Here is a 20,302-nt window from a genome sequence, read left to right on the forward strand (position 1 = left end):
CCTGTAAGGAACACAGCTCAGCAAAACACAAAAAAGACAATGGTCTTTAGACAAAGGCCTGAAATATTAGGGTAAGGGTAATGTCTGTGCAGTCATAACCTTTGAAAGAATTGAAGGCTTTTAAAATAGCTCCTCGATTCTGAAAATACAGTAATTGGGAGAGACCTGGCAGTTGGACAAGAATTTCTACAGTATCTCCAAATCACCTGAAATAACAGCCATACATGTTTATACATTACAAAGTGCGTGTGCATATGTATACAGACAATTTTCTACACACATTTATACACACACACAACCTTTTCTTTAACAAACCTCTCAAAAGTGGCTTAGAATGAGACACAGGTAGGTATCTACTCCTTTAGAGGCTAAGTAGGGAATGTGTCCTTCCATGTCCTTTTGACCACGTTTCTTTCAGTTAAGAGATTTTCACTATTTTTAAATGGAAGATTTCTGGAGGATCTATTAATTTCAAAGAGAAGTAAAGTTCTAATGACTGCAGCTTCAACAGACTTGGGACCCAAAGGAAGAAGGATGCTCCTCTCCTCTCCTCCCTCCAACCCAAATTGTCTCAAAGTAATTTTCAGATTAAAAAGAATACAAAACCTTCAGTAAAAAAAAAAAAAAAAAAAAATCAAAGGAAGCAACACTGAAAAAAAATACCCAAATAAAAGAATGTACCTTTTGACCTCTGGTAATTCAAATAGAGTGTTAATCACCAAAGGATTAACACCCTCTGCATTATAAATAACATAACCAGTCATCAGGAAATTATAACACCCCATATAATCAAGAAACACTGAAGTCTACCATAGAATTATGTCCAAGCAGTGGGAGGTACTATGATGAGAACCTAAAATGTTGTATCAGTTCAGTCAGATTCTGCAGCTTCAAGCATTATGGAGAACAGCTCAGTACTTGAGCAGATAAACCTCCTTCCCTCTATGTGTACACATGCATGTATATATATATACACACACACGTGTGCCCATGTGTTTATGTACATAAACACACAAATAATTTGCACATTTTAAACATTACATTCATTCTTTAAATTATATAAGCATAGATTTTTTTAACCCTCTCCTTGATTTTTTTTTTCCTGGTAATTTTAAATTTGTTGCATTAAATCAAATACTTTCTAACATATTTTAAGTAACTTCCTGCATTTGTTGGAACTCTTTTTGGCTTAAACAAGGACTATTTCTCCCTTATTTAGTTCTGTAGTGTAGCCCAGTAGCATATTAAATGTAGTATTATTACTGCACAAAAGCATCAATGAAGAAATTTCTATTAAAACACAAACTTTTAAAAAGGGATGGAAAAAAAATAAAATCAAAGAAGTCACTACCCATAATATTCTGCTTTGAAGGAGACACAGCTACCTTATGTTCTGCCATCTTCTCCATAACCACTTCCCCTATTGCAAAGCCTCCTCAATCTTATTTTTGCCCAAAACACACCAGTCTTTTCTGCCTGAGAGCCTTTGCCATCCTTTCCTACTCTTTCTCCTTCTCCAAAGCTTTTCCTGCCAAGCTTGTTTTCTATTCCTACTGTACCCAAAGGTCCATTCCACCTATACGTCTCCTTTCAAGATTTCCAACCCACTCTAGCACTTCAAAAATCCTGTTTTGAGTTTTACTCTCACTCGTATTGCCTTTGGTCCTGTTCTCCTGTCAACAGGACTGCTCCCAGCTCCTTTTTCCCATGTTTTCACTGGCTACTGGCACCTGCTGCCACTCTCTCCCTGGCCAACTACAACCTGCAGCCTGCTGTCCTGCTTGCTTTCCCCCCCACATCCTACTCTTTCAAAAACCTCTACAGGTAAGTAAGTAAGCATTAATATACCAGATGAACCAAATGAGATGAGAACTTCCTCAACACTTACTGTTTCCAGCTGTGCCTGTGCCATGCTAATCAATCTTCTCTAACCTCCCAGACAGGAAGACTCCGTTAGGATCAGGATCTCCACATTTCCCCAAGAGAAAAATCAGACCTTTTTTTTAACTTGGAGTACATCATGAAGAACATAAAGAGCAACTCATCTCAAGGAGGAGCAACTCAGTTCAAAATACTTTATCCTGTAATCATATTTTCTGCTGAGACACAGAGATCAGGGGAGAGAAGATCCACATCCTTGCAATTACACCACAGTAGTTTACCTTCTTCCAAGGAACAGTAAGAGAAGGAATAATAAGAGAATCTGGTGACACATTTGCACGCAGGCAAGGCGAGGTTGGGATGAACATGGACAGATCTTCCTAAGTACAAAAATGTTAAAATTAGATGGGAGGGGAAAGAAAAAAAAAAAAAGGAAAAGCAGACTTTCTCAGTTTGAGAAGCCTTTACAATCTAAACTGTGCTAGAATTTCTCCTTTAAATCTTCAGCAAAAAGACACACGCCTTCAATTCACTTCTTCACATTGCAGAATAACTAGAAAATGTCACCTTTTTCGAGCTCACTATAAAAACCCACAGGATTTCTCCAACCTTGTGCTATTCCGCAACTATGAAATACAGTTTCTAAATGAAATACACTTTAAGGCTGTACCATGAGAAAAAGCACAGCTTAATTAAGTTAGTAACTAAGCTGATTAAGCCATGCTCTTTCACCTATTACAGGAAGTATTTAGCCCTGGAGCCATCCTAAAGGCACCTCACACAGAGTATGACATGTTTTCCAGAGATACTGTATATATTTAGTCACTGCAGAAGGGGAAAAAGCAAACACCCCATATGTCAGCATGCCAACAGAAGAACAGAAGTATCAGCTGATAAAGCAGCTGTTTACATCTCAGTCTTGTCTGGAAGGTAGGTATTACACTACAAGGGAATAGATGAAGTTAAGAGAACATTACTCCAATACCTCAGATTTGACATAAAATAATTGCAGTAGGAACACTCTCTCCAAAATCCCCAGTCACTGACATTATTACTGGGACCTTTGTATGTTTCCATACAACTTGAAACAACATATTTAAAACTGAATAGATTACAGCAGCCTTATTTTAAAACAATTAAGATTAACCTTTCTCCTTTGTTGTATCTAAATGAGTTTATATCATTAAAAGAAGCCTTTAAAATTTCCAGTCCTTTCAAAATGTCTAAAAGCAATTTCTAAAATAAAGACATAGCTAAGCAGCATTACTCTTATCTTGGCTTTTGCCAGTACAAGGGTGCTGCTCTGTGTCTCATAAAGATTTCTGGCAGAGTGAGAAAACCTGGTCAGTATCAGAGCCTTTCCTGGGACCTGTCTGAAGTGTCGACAAGCAGCTAAGCTGAATATTAATACACTCTCCATCATCAAAAGCTGTTGCATACCCAAAGGATGAGAAATATTTTAATCAGCTTTCAGCTTGTCTAGTAGAAGTCAGTTTATTCCTTTGGGATTATAACATCTACGTGCTCAATTTTTGTCTTGGTGCTTTCTCGCAATATATATTACTTTTGAAAGTAGCAGCAAAGAGCCTAAATCTGCTGTTTTGTTGGAAAAAGCTAGCTAATGCTGTGATTCAATTACAGTATTTTACATTTAACAACAAAATGTAGAAGATGAAAAAGAATGAAAAAAAGTTTGAGAAAACCGTCCTGTATCCTGGTTTTTAACAGTAGGATTTCTTAAAGAAATCAGTGGGACTTTTTTTTGGTTTATTCAATATTTTTGCACGTTTTATGAGTTTTCAAGACTGATTCATCTGTTGTTTTAGTTCTCTTTTCCCCTCCCCAGTAGATTCCTGAGTTTTGATAGTGTAAGTTCACAACACCTTTAGTGTAATGACCACCAGTGGAATTGACCCTTGGATGTATACATGTTTTATAAACATGCGTATCAAGTACATCCTACATGAAAGCCCACAAAAGATCAGTAATGAAATAAAGGTCTGAAAAGCCTTGACTGTAAAACTATAATTGCATGGTAACCTCCCCTTTCTCTACTGTCATTCCTCTGAGAGACAAAGTCACTCACTGTTAGGCTGCATTAATGAAGATACTACTTACAGGAGAGGGCTGTTAAAAGTGAGAAATATTAATAATCCTGACTATCTATATTTTTAATCCTTTTAAAAGCTTTGTAACATTTCAGACCAAGATATAGCCAGGACTTGTGTTGGCCTTTGCGTTGAGCATCTACATAAACGCAATACAGAATTAAATTAATGTTACTTCATCCTTGCTTCCCTGGGGATAGATGTATTACCCCTGTACATGTAACACCACAGTGCTCTTTCCTCTTCCTCATAAGACATGAGAAGACAGAAATACAAAGCTTAGCTGCTGAAAGGTTTTCAGATACTCTATTGCCTCAAGGAACTCTGGAAAGCATAACCTTTGTGCGCTTGGGTACCACCCAGCATCAGCATAAATGGGTTTGTACAGGCTAATCTCAAAGTAATTTCTACCGAATCTTCCGTCAGCAACATAACCAATCATCGGTTTTGAGCAAAGGAGTCAATTCTGTGGTCCTAGTACTGCAAACGATTTCAGCACAGAAACTCTCATCTCATGAAATGGAAGCATGACACTGGACAGAGAATGAGAACAACCAGTTAACGATGACAATGAGTAAACTTGCTCCGCCACACGTCTGAATTACAAGAAGAGTCTTTTAATTCACTTATCCAAGCTGAGTCCCACCACAACAATGACGAAACAACTGACCTTCTAGCTAGTGAAGCTTTAATCCATTAGCACATAGCATGCAGCCTGAAGATCGTGCTAAAACATCATTATTAGCAGTGTATATATGCATGCATATATAGACACACATAAAAATAATCACTTCAGTTTATTACGCAATTATATTGATCCCTAGGCAGGCAGACAACATGAACTGATGCACTATTCCCAGCTATTAACAGTGCACTTGGCAGAACAGTGCATGCCAAGCATGAAGTCGGATAGCTTCACTGATGCCACTCCTATTCACAAGCAACAATCTGGCCTGTTCTCACCATTCCCTTAATCATTCCATTCCATTACAGAAATTCAAAATGAGTCATCTGAAGAGACACCATTAGTCTGATTGTGATAAACAACCACATTATTTTACAGGAATAATTTAGAAGATTTGCTACATTTAAACTTTATATTAGTGCCTCTGCTGTGAGAATTATATAGAGTTCAGATTCACTAGCAGTCCAAGGAGAACTGCCAAAATGTGTGTTAACTAGAGACATGCAAGAAAAGTCAGTAATTATCTTCCTACTGCAAAACAGTAAACATTATATCATGTCTACAGCTTCAGGATTATTAAGCAGAAGCATGTGTAGTAAGAAATGAAAAGCACAAAAAAGATTCACTCAAAAGCTCCTGAGAGCTAGAACTGGGAACTGCCAGGAGACAACTGGGGTCAGCCAAAACACAGTAAGCTCCTTCTGTCATACTTAAACAGATAGAACTTGACCATCTGAAAAAAAAAAAAATAATCTGAAGGTGTGGCCCAAATTCTACAATTTCCAGTCATGGTAGGGGTGAGGCAGAAATTTGTCGGGTTCCTTCAACTGCAGAATGTTCTCTCTCTAGGATACAGCCAATAAGTAACTTCTTTTCAGTTACAGTAAAAATCATGGCCTCATATTATTGATGAGAAATTTAAGATCAGAAATAGTCTACAATCTAAAACCAAAGAGACCTCAATGTTTTGATCTCCACACTCATTCTGAAAAGCACAGTTAAGTTACTTGCACAAGTTAAACAGAGGGTCCGTGAAAGAATTAGCACCTAATCCATCAGATCATAATGCTTTCCATGGCAAGTACTGAAGCCAAGTTTTATTTCTTTATATATAAAATGAGAGCTGTAATTTCAATCAAAGATGAAGTAACTTCAAAAATACATTGCCAAAACACTATTCACCCATGATCTTGTTAGGAATTAGAAGGACTGATGATTAGATAGGAAAGAAAATGTGTTTAAGAAAAGGGTGGATGAACTACTTAAGGATATGGTTTAATGGGAGATTAGGGACAGTTGGACTGGATGATCTCTAAGGTCTTTTCCAACCTAGAAATCTATGAAAAGATATAAAGGCAGCAAAGGCAGCTTTTCAGAAGATGTCACCTCCTTTGCTTACAGAAATAATTTGGCAAGTAAACCAGCTGTATTCTATTTTATAGTGGTTACATAGCCACTAAAGCACAATAGCAATAAAACCTTGTTTAGCAATATCAGTGGTACTCTAAAAAAAAAATAAATACAACAACGTAGATGGTGACATTTTAGTCATATTGCCATTTGCTTGCACTTTTATTCGAAATCACAACTTCACCTTTATAGCAATGATAGTAAAAAAATCATTCCTGCCAAACCACCATAATTCAGTTTTAACACCAAATCAAATATTTTTTTGTATCTATGCAGCATATCAATAAACATACATACACAAATATGCAAATCCATAAGCTCTATATCTGATCACTTCTATGACTGCATAAATGAGAACTAGAAACAACTTTAACTATAGTTAATAATTAATCAAGTTTTATACAACACATACACAAATTTTAAAAACAGAAGAATTTCTTTCCAAGAAATGTTATTCTCAGTGTTCAAATATGGTCTTTCATTCAGTTTTTCTACGAGAAAACGGATTTCTAAGAACCTAAAAGGTTTTGCAGAGAATAATTGGACTAGTAAAACAATAGCACAATACTATCACATTATCTCCACGGCAAATAATAAGCCTCAATAAACACACCGTTGATAAAAAGATCTTTTATTATTCCAGTATGTGTCCATCCAAGGTTCTGGGGGAAAACAGTGGAAATAGCACACAGTTTTATACAATCTACAGTAGCCCCATCATACAGATTCTGCTTTCACTGAAATCGATCACATTGCTCCCATTAACAAAAAAAGGGAAACACCAGGTTATAAAATACCCTTCCAGGACTGACACTGGATTCACAGGTATGCCAGGACCTACCTTCTGAGCTTATCCCTCTCTGCCATACACTGGGTGACTTGCAATACTACCAAACACAGTCTAATGCTCTTTAAACTCTTCCTACATTGTTCCTGCTGCTGAGAACCGTAAGCAGTTGCCCCCAGTGCTCATTCCCTACAAATGCCTTTTCTCTAAATATAACTTTATATGATTCAGAGGTTAAGAAGTTAATTAGAAGATCATCACAGTTAAAAACCCCAACATACCTATGTATGTATTTGCGTGCAGAAGCATGTACGTACACATACAGTCATGCTATGGACCAGCTCTGATAGTCTATCCACTAAGGAAAACTTTTACATGTGATGGAGAATCCTGTTTACGCCACAGTGTTCAGCTCAGACACAGAGATCCATTTACACAACTCAAATACAAGACTGGTGTATAACCAATATGCACAATTTTGATTTCTGCTGATTGTGTGTTATATGTATCTATGTTTTAAGTACTAACACATAGCTTGTCACGTTTTACATGCAAGTACATGTACATACTGCACACAACCACATACATCTGAGAGCACAAAAATATAGTGAAGACGACAGAAAGAAACCCTGTTACATAAGAGTTGAGCACAAGACAACAGAATTCCAGCCATCCAAACCTGAGGCTCACCAAGACACGGTTGTGTGCAGAAGAACACCTCCAAACACCAAACGTGTAAGCCAGGTGCAAACCCACGCAGGAGGCAGCGCACACCGGGACGGCGTGCCCACCTCCTCTGCACCATCTGGTGCAGCACACGCTCCCAGCCACGCAACGTGCACAGCTGCACGAGCCACCCATGGTCCTCCCGTTTGTGCTGTCAGAAACGCAGCTCGCTTCCCCATAAGACGTAAATTGTCCTAAATTTTTCCTGGCTTATGTCAGTTTACCTTATAACCTTAGTGCTTTCAGTGTAATTCTCGCAGTATGCTGCGTGAGTTGGAAGACTGCCCTTTTAACAATTCCAGTTTATAATAGAAATGTTATAGTGGTTCATATCAACACAGTTTAGATCTCAACCAGCTCACATAAGGGTTAAAAACAGAAAGTGCTATCCACTGGTTTGCTCTGATGTTCCTGTAGATATTGTCACTGGATGTATCCTCAGTAGAATTCTATTCAACACCTCTGTCTTTAAGTACAAAGCTGTAGGCTGTAGCAGCTTTAGGAAACATAAGTATCCTTTTTTCTGCTGCACAGTATCTGTGTGTGAAATTCTCTAAAGGGGTTTAAGTATTTACCCTGAACACTATCAGACAGTTTCTAAAATTTTCCTTATCCTGTTGCAAAAACACTTCAAAGAGAATCATAAACACAGTCCTTTGTGCTTTCAGCACACACTTTGTTTTGGAAGCTTAAGTCTGAATTCCCTCAGAATTGTAAATATTTTTTTTTCTGAAAGATATGCAATACAACTTCACTTTTTTTTTTAAAAAAAAAGATTGGTAGAGATCTTACTACACACAATGCTGAATCCTTTCTCTCATTTCTGACAGCTAAAAATATTGGGGTCAAAGAAATTAGAGTAAAAGAAAAAGAAAAAGGAAACAAGTCTTCAGGATCAGGTTTTGTTGTTGTTGTTGTTGAAGATAAAAGGTACATTTCCAGAAACATCTGACTCCTAGTGTACAGAAAAAATAACTTTCAAAAAATACGCTTCTTTACAGGGTCTGGCCTAAACAGATAAGAAGAGCCCAAAAAGACAAGAAATATGGCTAAAACTGGGGTCTTTGAGCTGCCATGTTGTGCCTACATTTCACAGCTCATTAGGCAAATACGATCACCCATCACTGCACGGCCCTCCAATAAAGGATTGTGACACTGCCACATCTAAGCACAACAGCAAAGCTAAACAAGAAATTAAAATCATACCTCAGAATTTCTTGAATTTTGGCTGACAAGGTCAAACCAATTTGAACATCACTTAAGTTGCTCTGCATTTTCTGAAAAAAGCTAAACAACCAGTCTGTCAGTGATGCCATTATCTATTTTTTTAACTGTAATTCGTTAGCTGTTTAAAAAGCCAAAGGCTACAAAAACTAGGATTCCTTTTAAAAGCATATTTTGTCTTACAGTTTTTCATGGTTATTCTGGAACTGAAATACTCTGATTTAAATACATATTTAAACCCTTGTTTTAATTTGGGGGGGGGGGGGGGGGGGGGGGAAGAAATACATTATGGCCCTGGGCTGAGATTTTGTAGCTCAAGTTTCAGCCTGACTCAATTCTAACTGTCAGGCCATAAGCCCCTGACAATAGTGGCTTATAGCAGAAACTACGACATACTTCATATGTAGCAACAGTAGCAAATAATGAAACAGATCTCAAAAGGAAAGAAATTTAAAAACAGGCTTGCTCTCCGATTTCAATTTAGTTATAAAAACTGACAAAAGCACGCTATTGAGAATAACATTAATAACATGACAAATAAAAACAATTTTTCAAGTCTTACAAATCAAGATGAAAGTTGTGCAGAAAGATAACAGTTTGCATGAAATGCCACTTTGCTCATTACAACCACGCAGAGTGCGCACGCTTCTGCTTTTACACTACATTTATAAGTTAAAAGGTGTGCCGCATTTCATTATCGTTAGCTGTATTTTGGGATGCCAAAAAGTGAAACAAATGGTATAAGAATAACTTGTGTTTCAGTTATACCATTAAAAATCAGTTCTTTAAGATCTATGTTTCATTCCTGTGAGTAGACCCTTTATAGTAGGCAAACGGTTATGCTGTTAAATATAACTCCAAATCAGTCATACTTTTCTCTACATTTCAGTTCAACAATTTTTTTCATCTTGCCAAATCCCTGCATAAATAGGTGGGATTAAATGGAGCCTAGCCCACCTAACATAATTATATATGTTGTGATTTTATACTGCAATGAAACTGATACATTTTAATAATCCCAGTCTTGGCTCTTACCCACTAAAGTCAATAAAGGTTATTAAGGCCAACTGCCATATAAATACATTGCTACATTGCTAAATGGACTGTCAAAGCAGGAAATACAATTCACACCATATAGCACTAGTAGGGTCTTCATTTATTTTATTTTCTTTAAAACGTATACTGGATATGTTAAAAAAGTCTTTAAAGATTCAATATTTCAATATAATAATATACGTTTCCTTTTCCCTCTACACACAAAAAACATTTAATTGATTTACATTTTACTTATTCAAACGTGAATAAGTCTAAAACAAAATAAACAAAAAAGAGACTGTAGGACTTCTGCAGTTCTTACTGATTTGGCACGGTGTTAGAAGATTTTCATAGCTAAAATAAATGTCAGATTGCAAGGTTTGCATGATACCAGACCCTGAGAGACAAATTGTCTCTCCACTGAATCTCAGAGCAGCTACAGTAAGACTTCCACACATCACATGAGATTTCAGCTTTTCAGACTTCTCTTTACCCAGAAAGCAAAGCTTGTACAGTCTTTTTTCAAATGGTAACTCTCCCTTTGAATTCAGCAAGCGTTTACCCCGATGCTGCAGACGATAACGTGTTAATCTTGGATGACTTTTAAAAAAAACCCTCAAACATTTGAATAGCCTTCATACTTTCAAGGGAGGGGGAAGAAGGGGAAGACGACTGGTTAAACTGCTTTGGATTTAATGGTTCATAAATTCATGAGGTAATATTGGGGGAAATGTGATGTTTTATCAGAATGTCATTCAAATGAAAGGTTTAACATTTACATCACAAGAGCGAGCTCTAAGTAAAACTATCCTCAGGGAAAGAAATGCCAGGAATAAACATTATGATAAAATTGTGTGCTTGCTATAATGTACAAAAATATTAAACAAAGCCCAAAGGTGGAAGACATTGGGTTAAACTTCCTGCATTATCGTACTTTGCTGTGACACTGGATCAATTATAATTAGCAGAAACAGAAATTACTTTGGAAAACTTTTTCTTCTTTAAGACTGCATTAATAAACAAGGGGGAAAAAAAAAGAAAAGAAAAAAAAGAGAAAAGAAAGAAAGAAAAAAGGCACATGGGAACCCAAGATTGACTTTTGTATCACTTTAGAAACATATATAAAAAACCCATAATTCAAGAATTGTTCACCTCACACACAAATGTAAGAAAAAAACATTATTTTCTTTTAAGAAATAATTCCTTTTAAGCAATAATACTCTACCGAGACAAGATCAACTACTCTAAGATATTTTTAATTTGAGCATTTTGCCTCTTTTTTTTTTTTTTTCCTAAGAACCATCCAGCTAAAATTATAAATTTGGAGAAAAAACATCGACTGTAGACTACTGGGCACATTCAGAAATACCTTTTTGATTTAACTTAATGCTGTGGAAGTTACGCATGCACCAAAACACTGCACTTTTTATGTTAAATTGCTGTTGAATTTGTTAACCCACAATTGATTTCCTGTGTTATGGAATCTTAGAGATTACAGCTGACTCGAAGCAACAGGGATAATTCTTGATGTTAATGCTACATTTCTGTGTATTTTTATGAAGTCAGTGCCTGTTGTTGCATTAAAACTGCGGCTCAACATTGCCCTCTACTGTCATCGTGTGAAACACTAAAGGACGAAATGCAGGTTAAACCCCAAAAAACCCACCCTACCTCCAAGTCCCAAATACAGTACGCATCAAATTTACTCAGAGACCCAACAAACCAGACACTCTCAATTAACATTCTCTGTCTCCTTCAATAGCTGAAATTAATTGTGATTAATATGTTATAAGTCATAGAACATTAAAGCAATTTTTTAAAATTTAAATTAGAAGCAGCTTCTGTCTTGGCCCAACCTTCAGTTTGCTGATAAATATCATCCTGAGGCCTGTTGAAAGGAGATACACTGACGCCACCGTGTTCCTAATTAGAGACACATGGTAATGTCACACCAATTGCAGAAAACCTAACCCTTGAGAATTCCTGAGTTTGCTGTTTTTTCATGTTCTCAACACACAATGGATATAAAATAACAATCAAACATTCCTGTCTCTACCTCATCTAAGCCTGTGTTACAAGAAAGTAAGTTGTAATTTGAAAGAAAAACAAACCAAAAGATTTTTTTTTAAATTATAAAGGTCATACAAGAATGTGAGCACATACGAACACAAAAACGAGGAAAAACGCCCACATAAACAAGTTACAAATATTTTCTCCCCCTTTATAGGAAAGGTCGATGTTCACTTAGTCCTTGTGGCAACTGATTTCACAAATGAAAGTTCCACTTTTCTACACTCACTTTCCAAGTGTGAAATCAGCCATTGCTGGAAAAGTTTACAATATTTGAGCAGGTTAGTGAGTCACGCCGCTTCCCACAAAACTCACGAGCATGTTCTTGTTGCACCATACCTCCAGAGATTCAAACCCACCTCTACTACAAATCATATTCAGCCTCCTCAGCTGCATTACAAACTTTTCCAGGTCAACTATGGGCAAACTGAGTTTATGCTATGACCAGCAGAAATGACTGGGAAGCAGTTTTTAGTGCAGACATAAGGATATAAGCAAGACATCCAACAGCTACACTAGCAAAGTCTCACAACTGAGCGCCTACTTGGACAGCAACAGCAAGCAAGCTAACAGTGCTTGGCACCAAGCCCATTTTCAAGGAAAGCAAGGATATATTTTCAAGTATACAGGAACCAATATCACCACAATTATTCAAGAAACTGATCTCTTGTTGGTTCTAGCTATGGTGTAAGCGTGCAGGTGGATTACAGACATATATAATTGTACCTCCAGATCATCAGATGTTACTTTCAAATTTCCTCAGATGCATTCACCATGGCTCTCATTGGCAGAGTTGACTATGTTGGTGGTTTACAAAAAAGTTGACAATGTACAGTTTCATGTGATGTAATAATATCTGACTGTCGTCTTAAGAGGCCGTCAAACTTTAAAACCAAGCAGTGTCAGGAAATAACTAAAATCTTGTTTCTTTGGATCTTATTTTGTTATTTCTCCTGGCTACTGGGGGAGAAACATAAGGGGAGGCAGTGGAAGTCTGACATTGATTCTACTTTTCAGATGTTTTGAATAAAGTTTAAATCCTGTTACTACAGTACAATTAAAAACACAATTGTGAGTGGTCTCAGAATTAAGCTCTAGAGACTTTAGACTATAAAACTGGTACTTACCATAATCTCCATTTTTCTCCAAAATTCTTCCAGTTTAGTCATAGGCTTAAGCCACCAATCAGTGCACTTCAAATACCGCTTGCCTTGAAACCAAAACTGCCTAAGCCACTCAAATTCAACCTGCAAGAGAAAAACATAGGGTAGCATAAACATCTATGTTCACTATTTGGGGCAGGAATGGGGTAATGCATGAACCCAGCTATATCTGAACAATCCCACAGAAAAAGAGAAGGTTACCAAAATATTCATTTCTAAATGCACCCTTACACCTAATTGTTTATTTTATTTCTGTTTTGCATGAATTTGTGACCTGAGCTACTCCCTTCAAACCTAGAGAGGTGCAAAACCCAACTCTTTCCTTCACACGTGGTACATGTACAAAGAACATTAAAAGTTCAGGTTTATTCACAACTCAGTCAAATATGTACCAAGCCTGGCTTGTTTTGACTAACATCGTGGGTTTGAAAATATTTCAGTCATCTAAAAGATTGAGAAAAAACTTGCAGTAATAAAATTGCTAGAACGCAGCCGAGTCAATTGCTGTGGCACGAGAGCGCAGCATTATAATGAAATATAGTTTCTCATACTTTACCAAATAATCTGGTTACCAGGTAGGCTATCAATAACTTTTGCATTAATTTGGTCTCAACAGGAAACACAAAAGCCCTGCTGAGCAGACCTAGAGGGAAGAGGGGGTGTCCCCAAAGCGCTCACTCTGCCTCTGCTGGGTCTGCCCTAACACCAACACCCTCCAACGCTGAGCAACACGCACAGACCAGAAACAAAAAAAGCAGCTTTCAGCTTTCTGGGGCACCCAAAGTAACAGTTTTTTCTAGGACAAAGCTTGTATGGAGAGTGTGCTTTACAAAGAAAACAAATCCCCCACTGAAGCAATAAAAATTCCATCAGGGGCAAGCTAATATTTTTATTTAGAATATGAAACACAGCAAAAGATATAATACTTTACTATATGGGTTTTTAAAAAAAATTTCCTACACAATGGCCCATCAACTTTAGGACAAGAGAAATATTAGCTTACTAAAACATAATATAAACATATAATTCATCAAATACTCTTTAAGCAAAATAATTCAATTTATTCTAATTTCCATTGAGCCTTTTCTCCTTTAATAGTAATCTATAGTTGTGGTCTTCAGAATTCTGTACTTATCTTTGTTGTGGTAGCTACGTTTCATACTGAGTTCAAAGCTGCTTTAATCATTATTTGTACCACAAAGAAGTTTTTGTTTATGCCTGCTCAGCTCTGATGATGCAAACAAAGACAACCTGTCAAGGTGAAAGAATAAAGAAAACTGCCCAAAGCTGTCACCTAACACTTTATTTCCCGCAAGGGTGAACAGAACGCTGCAGAAATCTGAAAGTGTTCCAGTTAACGTTAACTCAATGTTTGGTCAATATATGTTAAAGATTACAATAAAAGATATTTAAATTTGAAGTGTATAAAAACAATATTAAAGCAGCTTTGTTGGTAAAATATAACGACATGATTAGTTAGCAGACATAGATCTTCAAATATTTTTAAAAAAAAACTGACTGTAGTCTACTGACTTTTTAGCAGAGAAGTTTGATGACAACAGTTTGCTTCCTCTACAGTATTAACAAGGGTTTGTTAAAAAAAAAAAAAAAAAAAAAAAAAAGTCAGTATATACAGTTTTGGAAAGGCTAAGCATATCAACAGTTCAATCAGAGTTTTAAGCACTCGACACTTTTCTCCCCCTACTTCTTTTTGGTTTTGCTGGCCTCTGCCACGAAAGGGCTGTAACACATGATGTCTGGCAAACATGTTTCAGGAAATGAATCACATTAGGCCATTAAGCAATGCAAAAATTTTTGTAAAAAATTAAAGTCAATATTACAGTATGGCTCATGACAATAATCTATTTCAGTTAATCTGATTTTGGACTAGTCATATTGATTTGTTACATTAATCTATGCAATTTCAGTCTAACTTAAGTTTGGCATCTTAGCCAAATTTTAAACATATCTTGATCCCATACAGAATATACAAGGGGACACAGAAGATCTGCTTTTTAGGTACAAGAGGTAAAGTTTCGCAACAGGCTAGTTAATTTTCTGCAGGATTAGCTGGTCTCATCAGAGGTCAGTGTACCAAATCGCAACACGTGGCTGTTGGATGATGTGGACTGCCATTTACTAGGGCTCAAACTCAGGTCCACGTTCATCTCACAATGTCTCAGTTTAGCTCTAAACTGAGTTAATAAAATGGGAGTTGGGGAGAAAAACCCACCAACTTAGCCATCAAGCTGCTTGACAGTCAACTGCTCTGAACAGATAACTGGTGATTCTGGAAAAAAAAAAAATCATCTTGATGAGGCAATGGTGACACAATTTCTCTACCAATCTATCTCTGTTTCAGACATACGCAAGCATGAACACTTAGTTCTGCTAAAAACCTCCCGAGGTTCCAGTTATGCTAAGGTTGTTTGGTATTTTTAATTAACACATGAACCCTTTTCACACCTAATCCACTACTAAGTACATGTTTTAACAAGAACATACACTGTCTGCATTCTAAGTTCTCTTAAAAGCTGTATGTCCCCCTGCTTTCACTGAACACTGTTCAGTAATATCTTTTCCTCTAGCATGAAGGCATTCCCATTGGCCTGCCTCCTTCCACGAACAGGAGGAGCTGTACCAGGAAAAAAAAACAACAAGCAACACAACAGTAAACACTGAAGAGAGACAAAAAGCTCAATTCTAGCCTTAGTAGAACTGAAGTTACAGAACATGAATCTTTCGTGACAAAACTCTCAGGTTAACAGCTCTTGCCAAGGATTTTGAACAAGAGATTTATGTCATTGGGAGCCTTCCATACGTCAGAACTAGCTAGCTGGCATTAGAAAGCATTTTACAGGAATGAACAGGACAATACCTAAACATATTAACACATAAAAAAATATATATGCTGAGTGTTTTAGGAATAATTCTTGTCTCCTAATTAATTTTCACTCATGACTTACATCTGTGCAAGTAAGCTCAGAATCAGGCCTTGTATGTCTAACCTCAACATATTTTCAAGTTGTCCTTTAAGCAATGATTAAAGGCCAGTTTTAGGTTATAGTCAATACCGGGTAGTAAAAGGCCAACAGTAGCATTTGACATTTTGTGAGGCAGTGCTCCTCAGTCAATTATTTAAAAGTATTGGTTATTAAATGCCACACATGTAGGTGATCTATATTTTCTCTTTTCTGTACTAGCCAGCCACCAACCATGCTGTCAGCAAACTGTGATGTGCTAAAACATATTAACCTTCCTCTGGCTGTGTACACTGCTACCCTTTCTCAGCAGTGACCTCAGTGTCTAACACTATATACCTTCAACTTTGCTAGCCCAGACTTTTCCACATCCCTGTGCATTCACCACACTTAAATTTATCTACTGCTGCCATAAAAATAAATTTGCTGCAGGCAAAAGTGACTGTACCTCCCAAGCAACCGAGCAACCCGTTCAGTCGCAAGTATTAATCATGGTAATCAGGATTTGATAATCACAGCTGAACAAAAACCCTGATGAGGACAAAACTCTACCTTTTCAAACTTGAGTATTTGAAACCTGCCACATTTGCAACACAATCCCCAGATACAACAAAACTTCCTCTAGTGTTTTACTTGATAGAGGATATCCTATTTATTAGTTTGGTGTTGGCAAATAAAGAAGCCTTGAAACTACCTCATGCAACAGGAACTGTTATCAGATTTTGCATTTCTCAGACCCAGGAAAGCACATTTTCTTTGAAATGTGAAGAATAGGCTGGCAATGATCTTCTCTGTGGATTTATTTTTATGTGTATGAGCATTTACATCACCTGTCCAGCAGTGTTTTATTACTTTAAAAAGGGTTTGCTTGCCAGTGGGTTTCCCCAGGTCCCCTGTAGCTCTGCTTGGGACATACTCAGTAGCTGTACATATTTTGGAAATCCAAGTGTGGTTCAGTAGGGGCAAGAGGCTCCCGTTCAGCGAACTCTGCAAGATAATTATTTCAGGATAAATTATTACTGGCCAAACAGCAATTTGACTGCTTAAAGGGGTAACGTCACTCAACCTCTAACGCTATGTGTGCAATGTCAGGCTACTCCACTTCACAGCTGTCCAGGTAATTGCTTCTGTTCACTCGGCTACACTCTGCTCGCTGGATACCCTGCTATTCAAGTATTTGTTCAGACTTCAAGCCCATACACTACTTAGACAAGTAGGACATGAACACCCTTAATTAAGGTTATCTTTACTACAACTACAAAGTACATACTGGGAGTGAAGCGACTCACACATCTAACAAACAGCACATACCTCGCAATTACTCAGATATTCCTTTGAAGGCTGTTTTAGTGAGGGAGACCATGACAACAGAGCTAAGTCTAAAGAAATATTAAACTTCCACTTGGCTGCCCGCTAGAGATGCTAAAAACCTCCTCGGGTTAGCATCTTACTATTTTGATAGGAAGACCTCTGTAAAGACATCCAAGATAGGGCTCTGACAAATGAACTCTGGGAAATCTAACATCAGTAAAGACATCCCCCAGATACTCATCCATACCTCTTTTAGAGGTTTCTCTGCCCACCACAAAAGTGGAAAAAACTAAGTCTCCAGCTATACTTCAGATCTTCAGTTCAAATCCACTTTGCCAGCACAGCAAGTCAATTTTCCTGCCCAGGAATACAAAAGTGAAGGCACAGAATCATACCTCATTCTTTCAGACTTGCTTTTAGGTTTTTTTCCTTCTAGCAGACACAGGTAATTCATCCAGACCTCATTTGGCAGAGCAGTTAATTTCAGTACAGATTGTGAATGTGTACTAAACTAATATATTTTAGCTTAGTCCCACATAGCCTCATGGTACCATGGTTCTGTTCTGGTTAATGATCTCTGATGACTACTTCAGAGGTGCCAGCAAGAGAGGTAAAAAAACCAAACCCGTATCATTTCAGAAAGATAAAGAATCCAGAACAATGGCTGCATCTAATTATCCAAGTTAAACCCCGTGAAGAACTTCAGTTATGATATTTGCAAGTACAATACAACTGTACCATCCCCTCTAGAGATAGGAGTACTAACCTAATTTCAAACTCGTGATCTCTAGTCCAGAAGAACAGAAAAAAAAAAATAGAAGGAGGTCTAGAACTTGCACAGAAAGCTGTATTTCAGAACAGAAATAACACAGGCAAAATTGGGTGGCAGTTCTTCATTAATTCTATGTTTGGCTTTTTGTGCAATTTTGTCTTCTCTATTTTAAAACACTAACAAAGTAAGGAAAAACAAGACAGACAGTGGCCAAATCCTGATCACACTGATCAAATGGAAGACTCATTTTTCAACAGTAAACAGTATGACTCTTAGAAGAAAGAAAACATGTTCTTGTTCTTCATCTGCCTGAGAAAAATTTGAACCTAAAACTTGTATTAGTGCCTGAAAATACAAAGATTTATCATACAGTCAGTAGAAGGTGGGAAGATTTTACATGCAAAAAAAGTAGAATTAGCCTCACAGATCCATATGTTTTCCCTTCAGTGATGTTCAAAAAAAGAAATGTGCATTTATCTCAATGATCAGCCACTAGTAATTTTGTCTGCTTGTGCAGTGAATAAATGAAATTGAAAGAGCACTTTAACATATGGAATTTATCCTTCAAGAGAAGAGGTGACCTTAGAAAAAAGAATTAAAAGAAAAAAGAGGTGAGTGGGTATTCTCTTTTCAAATGAAATATAGATCCAATGTGTCTCCTAAGTCTAAGTGTGCAATATGTACAAGTTAAACAACGATTTCTGTTACAGTATATCCCATATGCATAACAGGAAACATCCCTGTATGTCACATAGCAAAATTATTCAGGTGACTGCAAACACCAGGGGCTAGTCTCTCACCTGATGTAAACGGCACATGTCTTTGATGTTAAAGGACCCGTGCAAATTTACACCAGCTGTGCATGTGGCCCTAGCTGTGCAAACCACATATGCGTATAGTTTTATGGACTGAGCCTGATTAATGTTTTGTAAAACCCTGCATGCATCAGACTTCTTTAAATTGCTCTAGGTGCTGTTTTGCTAAGAGTCAAGGGTGCAAATCTTTTGCCACCACTATACTCAGTTTCACCAACTGTAAACACAACACAGACAAAAATGTGTTCTGTGAAGTTTTAGTAAAAATACACAGTATTATATTCCTCATCAGACAGCAATTTAAACAGTTTATGCAAATTCTAAATTGAGTGAAAATTACCCATGTACTACACGGCTCCTAATAGCAATCACTCTTATCTTCACAGAAATACAGAGCAGCTCATCTAAAATGTCTGACTATAGGAGTGATGTAAAAAACCACTGATATTTAAGCAAAAAGTGGTTCAGAAGTTTGTATTAGCTAGCTGCTATAGCTACTTTTAAAGGCAGATGATCGCCAGTGCTTTACAGCTAGGAGCAGTTGAAAGCTGTGCTTCAGGCAGCAGGACAGCTTTCCAGAGCAGCTAAACAACCTGCCATTTTAAACTCCCAATACATAGCTTTGACCACATTTTCTGTAACTTCGTAAGAAGAAAGGAAAAAAAGAATTCTTAAGTTTGCCATCTTCAGAAACACTACCCTTGTAAGAAGACCCAGTCCATTGTGTCACATTTCTGACTCTATCCACTAACAGAGAATAAGCCAAATTACATTTTTTGTGATACTTTCTATCTTTTATATGACAGGAAAAATTATCTGTTTCTGCAGTTTCCCAAAATACCCTCCAATATTTCAGTTCATTTGTCAAATCAATGTGTTTGTCAAGACTCCAGATCTGTACTTCAGACCAGAAAGCACTGCCAGATTGAGTGGAATCCTGTGAAAGTGCATTTTTACACTTGCATATTTTCTAGCACAGAACGACATATTTAAATATATTCTTCACAATTATTTCCACTGTCTTTTCTTCAGAATACACTTCAAAGCACATACTCACAACTGTGTCACATCCAGCATTCTGTAAAAACCCGGTTCAATACCTGACAAGCAACTCAAAAATTTTACCTGCTCTTTCCCTCTAAGTTTTTTTCAGTCTTTTTTTTTCCCTCCCTCTTTGTTAGAGAAGTGCTAGAGCAGTTTGATTTGTCCATCACGCTGCCAGATTTGGTGTAATCTTCCTGAAACTACTCTTTTATTCTACCAGCAGAGGGATCTTAAGAAGGAAAAATGAAGACTTCATAGGAATGAAAGTATCAAGTCAAGTTAATCCCAAT

At 37.1% G+C, this 20,302-nt stretch overlaps 1 protein-coding gene across 1 annotated transcript in view; it reads right to left on the bottom strand.

The window, feature by feature from the left end:
* Positions 1–20,302, bottom strand: part of FTO (FTO alpha-ketoglutarate dependent dioxygenase) — a 214,038-nt gene that overhangs the window by 159,382 nt on the left and 34,354 nt on the right. Inside the window, exon 8 of the mRNA XM_009986642.2 lies at positions 13,054–13,173. Within this exon, the coding sequence (XP_009984944.2) occupies positions 13,054–13,173 (120 nt within the window). The remainder of the gene's footprint in view (positions 1–13,053; positions 13,174–20,302) is intronic.

The sequence above is a fragment of the Tauraco erythrolophus genome, chromosome 15, assembly GCF_009769465.1.
Source record: "Tauraco erythrolophus isolate bTauEry1 chromosome 15, bTauEry1.pri, whole genome shotgun sequence".
In the NCBI taxonomy this organism is placed as follows: domain Eukaryota; kingdom Metazoa; phylum Chordata; class Aves; order Musophagiformes; family Musophagidae; genus Tauraco; species Tauraco erythrolophus.